At 43.5% G+C, this 15,163-nt stretch overlaps 1 protein-coding gene across 1 annotated transcript in view; it reads left to right on the top strand.

Annotated features, from left to right (window-relative positions):
* The window catches only part of LOC119179103 (fatty acid synthase-like), a 146,171-nt gene that overhangs the window by 96,608 nt on the left and 34,400 nt on the right, over window positions 1–15,163 (top strand). Inside the window, exon 22 of the mRNA XM_075870086.1 lies at window positions 14,397–14,750. Coding sequence (XP_075726201.1) covers window positions 14,397–14,750 — 354 coding nt within the window. The remainder of the gene's footprint in view (window positions 1–14,396; window positions 14,751–15,163) is intronic.

A 15,163-nucleotide genomic window follows, 5' to 3' on the forward strand; every position in this document is an offset into this window, starting at 1 on the left:
TTGTCTCGCCGAAGAAGCTCGTCGTCTTGCTCGTTTACGTACAATAGCCTCGCAAGACAGATCGAAAGTTCGTTATGACAGCAAGCACCGGCAGGCCACATATATTCCGGGAGATCTCGTGTTGGTGTGGAAGCCTTTACGCAAACGTGGCTTGTGCCAAAAACTGCTCGCGCACTACATCGGACCTTTTGTTATCCTTGACCGCCTGAGCGCAGTCGACTACCGCATCGCACGTCTTACAGCTAGCGGGAGACGTTCCAGGAAGACAGAGGTCACGCATGTCGCTCGCCTGAAGCCTTTCAGTCAACGCGACACTGCATGAAACGCGCGGCGCGCTTTGTCTGCGAGGGGGGAAATGTTACGCCACGTATGTGCCGGACGAAGAAGGAAAAAGAAGCAAGGGGTGTGGAAGAAGAAGATCATCATCTGCCTGCGCCGATACGGCTCGTCCCTCGAACCGTGTATCAATAAACCCCCAGACGCCTACTGAGGTCGTAACAATATTTTCTGAACTACTTTCATGAACAAAATATAGCGCTATAGAAACGCGAAGATTTCTTGAATGAAAATGGCGCAAGCGACAAAAAAAATACCTTTTGCAGTCTTTACCATATTTTGACGTAATTTTATTTGCACATACAGACATTTTTAATAAAATTGACAAAGGGAAACCGCAGCGCAGAAATTACGTATCGTTAATTGTTTTAAATGTAGTGTACTGAGCTCGATATGAAAGAATATAAATAAATTAAAAAGGACAAAAACACACCTTCTTTTGGTCCGGCCCAAACCTACGAAGTTCGAATAATGGGATCGATGTTTTACAAACGAAGACACGATGGGAAATGCCGTTTCACCTTCCTGGTTTAGCACACATGTGTGTGTAATAATACTTGGGCGTGTTATCCAGCACTGATCAAAGCCAAGGCCACCAACGTGAAACGTTGCCAGAGGCGTAAGGTGAGGCACTATGGCAACGAGTGGCACTAGCTAACACGTAATAACGTAGTAAAATGTACGGTGGCACGCCTTTGCAGTTATAGTCTTTTCCGTTTATGATATCACGCCACTACTACACAGGGCGACCACCGGAAAACCTTTAGGGTCGCACCCAATAGGCTACCACTTTATTTATTTATTTTATTTATTTGTCATACTGTTAACCCCCCCTTGAGGGTCGTTACAGGGAGGGTGAAGAGATGAGTTGCATAAAATTAAATATTTGAAAAATCGTGAGATCAACTCTGTAACATATCGCATAATTATATTAGAAACACAGTTACATGCTTTTTCACCTTATATATTTACAACATGATCTCTATGATCAATGACACATTTCTAAGAAAACACATACATAAACACTATAACTATACATTCTCAATAAAATGTCTATCAAGAGCAACCTCAAAATCACTCAAAGTTCCTTTTTGCACCATATCGTTCGGTAATTCGTTCCACATACTAATAGCATCGGGAAAGAAGGAAAATTGGAAGATATCTGTTCGAGCTCGTATTAGTTGTATGAATGTAGTGCATGTTGTTCTTGGAAACCTTTTGTAAGAATGCTTCAAATAGTCATCCCTCTTTATTTTCACCCCGGCAAGCAAGATCTGAAAGAGAAGTTAGCCCCTCTGTTTCCGCCTTCCTGATTCTAACGATTCTAATTTACATACTTTTAACGTTTCAGTAACAGAATCCCTTATTCGATATTTAGAGCAGATAAAGCGAGCTGACATTCTCTGAATGCGTTCTAACTTATTTTTACGACCTTTTGGTGTGGGCTTCACACAGCGCTAGCGTATTCTAATCTCGGACGGACATACGTTTTGTAGGCAAGCAGCTTGACATCTTTTGTGGCTCGGCCCAACTTCCTTCGTAGGAAGCAGAATTTTTGACATGCTGATTGACAGATGTTAATGACATGAGGACGCCAGCACAATTTATCTGTTATAGTTACACCCAAGTATTTAAAATTACAGACTTTCACCAGCATATTATCACCAGTGTTATATGCAAACGAAAGCACTTCTTCCTTTTTTGTAATGTGTGTGTAAGTGTATTTTTAATCTTAATTTCCATACCCCAATTAGAACACCATAAGTTTAGGGTTTGGAAGCACTGATTGATAGTCACTTGATCTTTTTTGCACAATACCGAACGATAGATTAAGCAGTCGTCTGCAAATAGTTTAATTTTTACTGGTGGTTGGACAACTGAACAAATATCATCAATGTATAAAAGGAAGAGTAGGGGCCTCAGTACAGATCCTTGAAGCACTCCCAAATACACCTCCCGATTTCCCGACATAGCATCTCCCACTCTAAGTGCTTGTTGTCGATTTCTTAGTTAAGCTCTGATCCAACTGAGAACATTCTCACTAGTACCGACATTGCGAAGCGTGAATAGCAGCTTACGGTGGGAAACTTTGTCTAACGCCTTTGAAAAATCGATACATATAACATCGATTTGCATACAGGCATCTACAGCTATACACGAGCCAAGTATAGTTTCAACCAGTTGTGTGACTGTTGGAAGGCCACCGCGAAATCCGTGCTGAAGGGGCATACTAATTCATTTTGTTCTGAAAATTGCCGAATATTTTTGCCACTATATGTTCAAATGCTTTACAACATACCGACGTGCCTAAGACAGGCCTATAACTATTCAATGTTGTTTTATCACCATCTTTAAAAATTGGGACAACAATTGCTCTACGCCTATCTTGAGGTAACGAGTGGCATTTTGAAGATTTCTCGATAATAATAGGTAGTACGACAGCCACTCCGCAAATTGTCGCAAAAATTGATTCGATATACCGTCAGGTCCTAGTGACGTTTTGGTATTTAAGAAAGTAGTTGATTCAATATACCTTCTCGGTTAATATTTATTTATACTTCCTGAAGTGTCCCTGTAGCACCCGATTCAATTTCCTCGTTGTCACCCTGATTCTTTCAGAAAACCGATTGAAAAAATTGAGTCTCTCAGCTATATTTGACTTTTCTGTGATTACTTCTCTTCCATCTACAATAAGACCAATTTTCTCATTCGCTTCCTTAAAAAACAGCCAAAACTTACGTGGTGAGTTCGTGAGTGTATTTTCGAAATATTATTGAAATATATTGAAAAAGTTCGTGAGTGTATTATTGAAAATATGTTTCTTGGATTGCGCCATCTCTGCTTTCAAGTTTTTTTTTAGCACACGAAATTTCGGTCGAGGCCCTATGAGTTCTGCGCAGTTTTTTTTAGTTTACGCTTCATGGGAATTATTTTTTCCTACTTATTCATGGATTTCTTCGTTTTTTTAACACGAGTGGGTAGGAAGTTGTCTGAACAGTAACCTTAAATTTCCTTAAGACGTTTACAGATCTGTTCAACGGACTCAAGTTTTGATGCTTCCTGAAATTCGCCAAGCGACATTTCTGAAAAGTCCATGATTGCGGTATCATCAACACGATCGTAATTTTTAATATGTGCATACACATGACGCTTAGCTCGAAAGCTGGTGTTAAAAAATACGTCAACCGCAACCATTCTGGGGACTGATATGCCGTATTCAACTGATACGGCATAATCAGTAACTCTACTCGATATGAAAAAAAAGTCTAGCAATGACTGTGACGTAGGGGTAACTTGTGTATAATCTTGTACGATTTGTGTGAGATTATAAGAAAACATCAGCTCTAATAACCTATCAGCACTACGGGTTTCCACATGACCAGTTGAAAAGCTTACCCAAATTATATGCGCTAAATTAATGTCACCAGCCATTATCAGCCTTGTGTTTTCATTTACATGATCACACAAAAACATAGTTAATTTTTCGAAAAACTCGGGTGGACTTCCGGGTGGTCTGTAGACGGCTCCAACGAGATGCGTATATTTAGCGTATTTCACCTTGCACCACACTGTTTCTGGCAACTGGCTATGTACTGTTGTTGCCGCTACGTTGTTTTTAATTATCACTGCCACACCACCACCTTGTGTGTCCCTGTCTCACCGAAAAATCTTGTATCCTGGCGGTAGGATGCAGTTATCTGTTATAGCATTATTCAACCATGTCTCCGCTAAGACTACAACATGGGGGCTGTGTGTAATCAGCAAGATTTCTAAATCTGTTACTTTATGTACAATGCTTCGCGCATTCAGTGAAATAATTCTTAGCTATGAACGCGCCATCTCAGATGATTTTATGCCACTTCCATCAGTCAGTTTTGGCACATTCGAGCTGCTATGAGCGGAAGTTGCAGAGCTGTGGTTACGTTCCTTGTTATCTTTTTGTTGCTTGCATTGACTACGAATATTTCATGTCGGATCTCACTGATGAAGCTCGCCGTTCACTTTAAGCTTGTCATGAATAAACTTCACTTTTGCTCCCTTTGCCCTTTCGATTTCGCAGCTTTGCCAACCCTTTTTTCTAGCGGAGACAGTTTCCTTTGCGTTATCATTGCTGACACTAATGGTAGTCCCCTTCAGTTTTTTGCAGTTTTTAGTACACTTTCTTTTTCGCGGTAATCGTAAAAACTAATCATAATTGGTCTGGAGCTATTTGGTTTTTGCTTGCTGAGCCGGTGAATTTGGTCAACTGATTTCACTTTAATACCCAATTTTGCGTCAAAAATTCATGAACAACAGTTTCCGTCAGGTCTGACTCGGTTTAACCAGAATCTTCCGCTGGCCGAAAACAAGTAGATAATTACCTCTTTTCCTGTTTTCGTAATCAATTTACTTCTGTTCTTGTTGCCTAACTATAGTTTCCAGCCTGCTAATTCGCTCACTCATTTTTTCAATAACTTTAATATAGTCCGTCAACTTTTCAGTTTTAAATATTTAAATCGGATATTTCTTTCCTCATAGCATCTATCTTGGTTTCGGATGCTACCTGTTTTTCTAAGATTTGCTCCAACATCTCAGCAGTCCTTGGCCCCGGGTTTTCCTCAACATCACGAGACTTTAAAAGCATCAACACCACAGACCAGCAATCAATGACACTAGCAATACAAAAGAGAGGGCACGGCAATACTAACAATAATCAATTGTCACTACTATAACATGCTGTATTAGAGAGATAACGAAGCTGCATAAACAGCAACGCCGACTTAGACATGTTGCCTGCAGGCCATGTGCCGAGCCCTCAGAGGGTTCCTTGGTTGGGCTGCTCCTTTTCTAGCCGAGGCGTTGATGACGTCACTGATGATAAACGAGCCGTCCAGAAGCTGCTTTTAAAGTTCTGATAAGTTCTGTCGAAAGGAGCCTATTCTTTCCACCAGTTGACACCGATGATGGTTGATCCACCCACTTGTTGCTCACAGTTATCTGATGACACTCGTGGGAAGGTAGCCACAAAGTGCCGCTCGTAGTTGTCGCTCCCACAATCCACGAAAGTGCCTGCATAAACAGCAAAGCCGACTTATACATGTTGCCTGCAGGCCATGTGCCGTGCCCTCTCTCTCTCTTTTATAGCACCATGCGCGTACCTATAGCACACCACACTCTGGATGGAGGCTTTCCTCTCTCTTCACGTTCGCATTTTATTTTTCCAGATATATATATATATATATATATATATATATATATATATATATATATATATATATATATATATATATATATATATATATATAGTCTAGTAGATCCTCCGTGAGTGGTCACAACGTGGTTTATTTCGACGTTTCGGCCTAGAGTCTGGCCTTCATCAGGAATAAAGATACAGTTTGTCGGTGCTCAGCTTTATACAATCTCAAATCAGAGGGCAAGGTAAGATCCGCAAGATTTCTAAATCTGTTACTTTATGTACAATGCTTCGCGCATTCAGTGAAATAATTCTTAGCTATGAACGCGCCATCTCAGATGATTTCATGCCACTTCCATCAGTCAGTTTTGGCACATTCGAGCTGCTATGAGCGGAAGTTGCAGAGCTGTGGTTACGTTCCTTGTTATCTTTTTGTTGCTTGCATTGACTACGAATATTTCATGTCGGATCTCACTGATGAAGCTCGCCGTTCACTTTAAGCTTGTCATGAATAAACTTCACTTTTGCTCCCTTTGCCCTTTCGATTTCGCAGCTTTGCCAACCCTTTTTTCTAGCGGAGACAGTTTCCTTTGCGTTATCATTGCTGACACTAATTGTAGTCCCCTTCAGTTTTTTGCAGTTTTTAGTACACTTTCTTTTTCGCGGTAATCGTAAAAACTAATCATAATTGGTCTGGAGCTATTTGGTTTTTGCTTGCTGAGCCGGTGAATTTGGTCAACTGATTTCACTTTAATACCCAACTTACCTTGCCCTCTGATTTGAGATTGTATAAAGCTGAGCACCGACAAACTGTATCTTTATTCCTGATGAAGGCCAGACTCTAGGCCGAAACGTCGAAATAAACCACGTTGTGACCACTCACGGAGGATCTACTAGACTATATGCAACGCTACGGCCACTCAACCACCATGCCTGCCTATATATATATATATATATATATATATATATATATATATATATATATATATATATATATATATATATATATATATATATATATATATATATATATATATATATATAATTTAATAACGAGGGTCTCGTACTGGCAGACTTAGTGCCTTTAAGTTGTATACGAGGGACTATTGGTCAGTTGCCCACTCGTAATAAGTTCACGTGCTACGTAAGGCTAAATACGCTCAAAAAAGAGTGTGCTACACTCGGCGCCATGGCTACTGGTGGCGCTGACTGACACTTCCACGTTCAATTCACATATAAACCCAATAAAGTGGCGGGGGGGATTGCTGTCGTGGTAGCTCAGGGGTAGAGCATCGAACGCGTCATTCGAAGGTCACAGGTTCAGATCCTGCCCAAGGCAACTTATCTTTTCACCCACTTTTCTTCATAGTTACCTTACAATTCGGTCTAATATCTTCCCCTATACTTTCCTTGGCATTATTGTCTGTTAGATCTCATTATTATTGTGTAAAAACACAGAAAAAAGCCCTTAAGTATGCCATTCTTTCCCTAATACATATATATATACATATATATACATATATATGTATATATATGTATATATATATATATATATATATATATATATATATATATATATATATATATATATATATATATATGTGTGTGTGTGTGTGTGTGTGTGTGTGTGTGTGTGTGTGTGTGTGTGTGTGTGTGTGTGTGTGTGTGTGTGTGTGTGTGACGCATTATTAAGCTGAATATAGGAGAAGCCGATAAAGAAAAAGTGCGCGTGCATTAGGAAAAACGCACGGCATCTGGACCACGACGTGTCTTCATTTTGTAGCGTCACACGAGTCGACAGGATCGACCTCATCAACGTGCCATGGCTAGGCCAAAGCTTCCGCTCAACATACAGAAGTTCAACACCAGAAGATGTCCCCATCGACAAGTGGCTTCCTCTTTTTGACATGAAGGCAGCCGAGGCCTCATGAACTCACCGCGATCGGGTCAGTCACTTCAGCGAATACATTGAAGGCGAAGCGTTCAAGTGGTACCTGACAAAGATTTTCGGCAACGGCGAGACAACTTGGGACGATATCAAGCACGACATGCAAGCCGCTTTGCTACGACTGGCGGAGATGCCTTCCAGTTCTTCATTCAGTACCGACTGAAAGGAGGGCAGACCATCAAGGACTACTACGACGAGAAAAAGCGACTGGGTTTCTCGGCTGACCTGAAAGAGTGCCACATCATTTCTGGACTGACTGATGGTGTTCCTCCTTATGTGGAACTGGCGCTCGCCGGACATTCTTTCAACTCGTCATTAGAGTGGCTCACCGCTGCTCAACGGGTCGAGACATCTTTAAACAGCTGAGAGGAGTTTCCTTTACTCGTAACGCTAGTATCGCATCGAGAGCTCTACGTGTCTTCAGCAGACCACCGCAGCCAACAATAACTCCTCAACCGCGTGCCCCGCAAAACGAATGTAGATACTGCTCAGCTGCTGGTTTCCCACGACAGTTTCACTGGCACTACGAATGTCCGCGCCGTGGCAATGTGTCCGCTATTGATACTGAGCGGGGAAACGAGGAGGGCGACCCAGAGTTTCATTAATACACTTCAGTGCTCTCATCAACGGAAAGCCAGTAAATGCAATTCTCGATACAGGAGCAAAGCAACAATTACTTGTATCAGCGAGGATGTGCACAAACAGCTGAAGCTTTAGTTGATGAGAGACTCCAACATCATGGTCCAGCAAGTTGCATCAAACAATCGAACTTTGGGTCGCGTGAGAATTCAGTTACAAATTGTGAACGTCATAAAGAAAGTTTTTGCACATGTGCTGCGAGGCATGAGAACGCAATTAATTCTTGGCCTAGACAGCGCTTCGTACTTCAATTTTCTGTAAATCTGGAAAGCAAGTCAGTGACACAAGCACGTGAGAATATGAACCTTCTACATCACAATGAAAAGAAAACGATTCAAGCCCCGTGATGCGAACCCTGACTTCAGAAAACTTATAATAGCATGAGGCGGCGGCGCTTGACTCTCGTTTAAGCACGTATGACGAAATATTTTTGAAATCTCAGACAGATATTGGGTGCATAACTACTGAGAAACATAGGATCGCACTTACCAATGCTGTCCCTATTCGTCGAGCACAATACCGATGTTCACAGGCAGACAAAGTGGAGATCAACAAAGAAGTTGATGCTCTCCTCAAGCAACGTGTTGTGAGCCTTCATTATCGCCCTACGCTGCACCTGTCATTTTAGCAGAAAAGAAAGGTGAAGGACACAGTCGTCTATGTATAGACTACCGGAAACTCAATGCCATAACGGTACCCAACTTTCAACCAATTCCACGTATAGATGATATTCTTGACCACTTGGGAAATGTGGAGTTTTTCACTACGTTGGACGTAACGTCGGGATACTGGCATGTCCAAATGCATCCTGACGATGTTCAGAAAACTGCATTTGTCACGCCTGATGGTAATTTCGAGTGGTCGGTAATGCCGTTTGGGTTGAAGAACGCTCCCGCTACATTTGAAAGAGCCATGAAATAAATAATAGCGAAAAATCAACTCACCAACGTTTGTAATTACTTTGACGATGTGGTCGTATACTCACAGACATTTAATGATCATATACGACACCTTGAGGCGCTATTGAAAGCTCTCAAAACCTAGAACGTAAAACTCAAACGAAAAAAGTGCCAATTTGCACGCTGCAGCATTGAATACCTGGACCACAAAATTTCACAAGGAATGGTGACACCTAAGCAAATAATCTGGCTGCCATACTCAATTTTCAAACACCAAAACAAGAAAAAGATCGCCAGCGTTTTCTGGGCACTGTCAACACTTGCCGTCAGTACATCCCCCACTTCAGCGAAATTGCTCTTCCACTCACAAAACTACTCCACAAAGGCAGCAAGTGGGTGTGGACAGAATCATGCGAGCAAGCCTTTTGTGAAGTGAAGGAGCGCATAACTGAAGAACTGGTGCTTCACATGTACGACCTTTCGAGACCATGTACTGTGTACTTTGACGCATCTGGCGAAGGCATCGCTGCAGTGCTGAAACAACCTAATGACAAAGGCAAAGAACATCCGGTTGCCTACTATTCCCGCAAACTACTTAAGCACGAGATTAACTGCGCTATTACAGAAATAGAATGTCTTGCCATTGTAGATGCCGTTGATGAATGGCATTGCTACCTTCATAGAAAGTCATTCACTGTTGTAGCAGATCACTGTGCACTCCAGTGGCTGAAGAATGTTAAAAATCGTCAAGGTTGTCTCTTCCGGTGGTCTTTGAAACTGTCAATGTATGATGTGAACAGCAAACATCAAAAGGACACGAGTAATGTCGAAGCAGATGCGCTCTCCAGAGCCCCAATAGTTAATCTCCTGTTACACGACGACCTTCAGCAATGCCAATGAGCGTCCCAAAGGAACGCAATCATTGGAAAATAACATCATCATCGTCAAAAAAGGACTACAGAAAATATCAGGGCGTAGATAAGGTATATATAAACATTCTGGAAGAAATCTACAGGGGGTCAACTGCTACCATAGTGCTTCATAAAGAAAGCAACAGAATACCAATCAAGAATGGTGTAAAGCAGGGAGACACAATCTCCCCAATGCTATTTACCGCGTGATTATAGGAGGTTTTCAGCAGCCTAGAATGGGAACAGTTAGGGATAAGAGTAAATAGAGAATACCTTAGTAACCTGCGCTTCGCCGATGACATTGCATTGCTGAGTAACTCAGGGGACGAATTGCAACTCATGATTACGGAGTTGAACAGGGAGAGCAGAAAGGTGGGTCCTAAATTGCTGTGACGTGGTGTCGTCGAAAATGGCCATCCGTGACACCTACCTTTGCATTAAAGTCACCCATCACTATAGTATACTGTGTTTTTACCTTACTCATTGCCGATTCCACGTCTTCATAGAAGCTTTCAACTGAAGCGTCATCATGGCTGGATGTAGGCACGTAAGCCTGTACTACCTTCATCTTGTATCTTTTATTCAGTTTGTTTACAATACCTACCACCCTTTCATTAATGCTATAGAGTTCCTCTATGTTGCCAGCTATGTTTCTGTGAATTAAAAACCCCACTCCCAGTTCTCTTTTGTCTGCCAAGCCCCGATAGCAAAGGACATGCCCATTCTGTAGCACAGTATAGGCCTCATCTGTCCTCCTAACCTCACTGAGCCCTATTATATCCCATTTAACACCCTCTAGCTCCTCGAATAGTACAGATAGATTTCCCTCACTAGATAAGGTTCTAGTGTTAAATGTTGCCAAGTTCAGGTTCCAATGGCGGCCTGTCCGGATCCAGAGATTCTTAGCACCCTCAGCTGCGTTGCAGATCTGACCGCCGCCGTGGTCAGTTGCTTCGCAGCTGCTGGGGACTGAGGGCCGTGAGTTATTTGACGTATGCATGTGGGAGGTAGTGGCCAGATACTGCACCAGGGTGTCCAATCCTTCTCTGGTGAGGGAGTGCGTTCCCGGCGGAGGTTACCGGTGAGGCCGCACCCCAGGCCTCTTAATGCAGTTCCATTATTACGCGGATTTTTTTTAAATCCGGTTGGGAACTGCGCGGCACCGGGATTTGAACCACGGACCTCTTGCATGTGAGGCGAATGCTCTAACCACTACGCCATCGCCGCACATTCCGCTGGTCATTAAGGGTAACTAACTGGATTCCCAGAGAAGGGAAGCCGGTTAGGGGGAGACAGAAGGTTAGGTGGGCAGATGCGATTAAGAAGTTTGCGGGTATAAATTGGCAGCAGCAAGCACTGGACCGGGTTAACTGGCGGAACATGGGAGAGGCCTTTGTCCTGCAGTGGACGTAGTCAGGCTGATGATGATGATGATGATGATATTGTAACGAACAGCGGCGTGGCAGCTGTGGGCCATGGGCTAGAAAGCGAGGAAGATGAGGCAGAATAGAACAGCTGGCCCAGGATCGGGTGTTGTAGCTTGTTCTCTGTCTTGCTCATCACAATGGCGCAGCCACCCACGCACGAGAAAATCAAAAGCGCCACTATGACAGACGCCGTAGACCCGCTCCTGCTTACAACATTGGTGACGAGGTCTGGGTGCACAGGGGCACCAGCGGGCCTGGCAAGAAGCTACTCCCTAAGTTCGGCGGGCCATTCATAATTACTCGGCGTGTGCGTGAAAATACCTGGCGTGTGAACACCTCACATGCGAACTTCAATCTGGATAAACGCAAAAGAAACAACCTTGCTGTGCATGTGTCGCACTTGAAAAAAGCAGTCGGAGCGCTGCAGTGCAATGAACTGTAATTTCTTTTTTTTCGTTGTCAGGTCCGCAGTGTGGCCGAATGTAACGAAGAGCGGCGTGGCAGCTGTGGGCCATGGGCTAGAAAGCGAGGAAGAAGAGGCAGAATAGAACAGCTGGCCCAGGATCGGCTGTTGTATCTTGTTCTCTGTCTCGCTCATCACAATATATATATATATATATATATATATATATATATATATATATATATATATATATATATATATATATATATATATATACGTTCTCTTCTTTTTTTCCCGGGTCAGATATCAGTCAGCGCCATCTGTAGCCATAGCGGCGAATCTGGAACACCCTTTCATGAGTCTGTGTAGCGTCACGTAGCACGTGAACATATTACGCACGGGCAGCTGACCAATAGTGCCTCGTATACAACCTAACGGCACCCTGATACTGCACTGACACTCCCACGTTTAAATTCACATATAAGCCCAATTAATTGGCTGCGGGCATAGCCACCGTGATAGCTCAGTGGTTGGAGCATCGAATGCGTTATTCGAAGGTCGAAGCTTCAATTCCTGCTCACGGCAAGTTATTTTACGCCCACTTTTCTTTCATCCTATTTACATTACATTGGTTCTAATCACTTCCCCTATACATTCCTCAATCCTTGGCATTACAGTCTGTTAGATCACAATATATTTTGTCAAAACGCGGAAAAACTATACCTTAGGTATACACCCTTTCCCATATATATAAGGCTTATATGCAGAAGAATAACTTCGGTTACCGCAAGATTTTGATATAAAAGTAGATGAGTTTTCACATAACAACTTCTTTGTTCAGCCGACGTTTCGACGGGAGCCCTGTCAGTTTCCCCGTCACTATATATATATATATATATATATATATATATATATATATATATATATATATATATATATATATATATATATATATATATGTATATATATACAAATATATATAGTGCCGACACTCGCTACGATGTGAACCAAATGCTTGTTATGGACCGTTGCCAGTAGTCAGCGAGATTGTTCGTGTTCAGAAAAATTGTTTTTTAGGGCCCATTAACCAACTTTTGCAAGTAGACCATCTTGCAGTTGTAGACCACCTTGCATTTGATCGCATCGTCACTTCCTGTGTCGACCTATAGGGAATCTGGCGAAAGATAACAGAGGCACCCTTTACATAAGTGTCAAGAAGAAAAATGATTCTTTATTATTTTTTCCGATGCGTGGAATAAGATGGGTGACCTCTCGCTTCGCAGCGCGCGGCATTAAGCGCTCGGCCACAGTAGCCCACGTCCTTCAGCATAATGACAGTGAGCTATGCACCATTTACTGCTGACGATACCCCGACATTGGGAGAATATTAGCGTGTTGTCTGCCTTACCGACGAGGTGGCGCTGAATGAGCGCACGGCGTAGTGAGTCTTGATTCCCGCTCCTCCGCGGGGCCCTGCGCATCGAAGCACCCTAGCACGGCGTAGAGTCACTGAAACAAAATTTGCAGTGGCTCCAGCGCGGTGCCCTGCTCGGCGCGATGTGTTGTTTCGTAACTTGCACTTTTCCTTACGGGACGTTGTCTTCCGTGCTCACGCAAGCATCAGCTCATCTCCTGGCGAGGACAATTCGAACGTCGGGTGCTTTCGTAGTCAACATTGCGTTTAGGTCAAAGAGCACACGAAGGCCCCTTCGCTCGTTGGAGAGGCCCCGTCAGCAATAAAAGTGTGTTGTTAAAACAGAGGAGCAACAACTGTGACTCTTGTTTGTTCGCGCACGTCCTGTGTATACTTGTTCGGATGTTTCGCGCATCTTTCGTGTTTGAGAAGTGCATTATGTCGAGTTGAGAACGTTGCTAGTACACTTTCCCTTCGTGTGTGTGTTGTTTTCGTGCGTCCCCGGTGCTTGGTCAGCGTCGTTCGTAAATCATAGGTGAAACCTTGAGAGACAGGAAGACAGCAGAGTGGGTCAGGGAACAAACTGGGGTTAAGGATATCATTGTTGAAATCAAGAAAATGAAATGGGCATGGGCCGGGCACGTAGCATGTAGGCAGGATAACTGCTAGTCATTATGGGTAACTGACTGGATTTTCAGAGAACGTAAGTGCGTGAGAGCGCGGCAGAATGTTACGTGGGCCGTTGATATTAAAAAGTTCGCAGGTATAAAGTGAAAGCAGAAGGCACAAGACCGGTTCAATAGGCGGAACATGAGAGAGGCCTTTGCCCTACAGTGGGCGTAGTCATGAGGATGATGATGATTATGATGATGGTGATGTGCTTCGGCAACGCGCTCCAAGTTTTGACCCATTTGCCGTTCTTCGGGTGTCATTCCAATATGCCCCCCGATATTCTTCCCCATAGCATTTGAACCACAAAATGGCGAAACAAATTAGCATGACATACGAGACGAAAATTTCAGCGCAGCATCTCGTCCCCCTCTATATCATGAGGTGCCCCCCCCCCCCGAAAAAAAACAAAATTTGTGTCTTCGCCACTTCGCTAAAGACACCAGATGGTCTAGATTTTCTGAGCCCTCAACTACGTAATTTCTCACAGCCATATCATACTTTTGGAACATGAAACCCCAACAATTCATACTAATATGATTACTTTGACGAGAAATATAAAATTCACGACCACCAGATCCGGCTAGAAGAAGGCCCCCAGCACGCCCACCCAGCTCGTCCGTTTGAAGTAGAATCCATGGTGCGTACCCACTTCTACGAGCACAAGTCGTACGTGATCACCGGAGGTCTAGGTGGCTTCGGTCTGGAGCTCGCCGACTGGATGGTGACTCGTGGATGCCGCAAGCTACTGCTCACCTCCCGCTCGGGGTTGAGAACTGGTTACCAGAAGCTGTGCTTGCGCCGCTGGCGTGCTGTTGGAGTCGAGGTGCTAGTCAGAAAGGCGGACGTCTCAGCCGACGAAGAAATTAGGATGGTCATCCAAGAAGCAGCGACCATGGGACCCATTGGAGGAATCTTCAACCTGGCGATGGTGAGCTACACTCTCGACCAAATTTCTTTAACTGATACCTCCTAAACCGCATTTATACATGCATGATAGGGCACAGCACAGGTCGTGTACCCCGGCCCGTGCCCGACCCGGCCCAAAAACGCCCTTATCAAGCCAAGCCCGATGTTTTTAAATGTGGCCCGTACCTGACCCGGACACAAAAGGTTTGGAGCCAGCCCAGCGGGCCCGGCCTGTTTCAGCCAATTCTGCATTTAGCGCAAACGAGGCACTATTCAATATTAGGTTAATGTGAAGATAGCTACCACGCAGAATATATATTTTTAGATTGCTCTGAGAGCTTTCAGTGTCATGACTTTCCCTAGTACTGTGTGTACTGATTAATTACGCCAGTAACACTTTTACCAAATAATTGCGTGCAATATGATTTATAGTTC

The sequence above is a fragment of the Rhipicephalus microplus genome, chromosome 7 (genome assembly GCF_043290135.1).
Source record: "Rhipicephalus microplus isolate Deutch F79 chromosome 7, USDA_Rmic, whole genome shotgun sequence".
In the NCBI taxonomy this organism is placed as follows: Eukaryota; Metazoa; Arthropoda; class Arachnida; order Ixodida; family Ixodidae; genus Rhipicephalus; species Rhipicephalus microplus.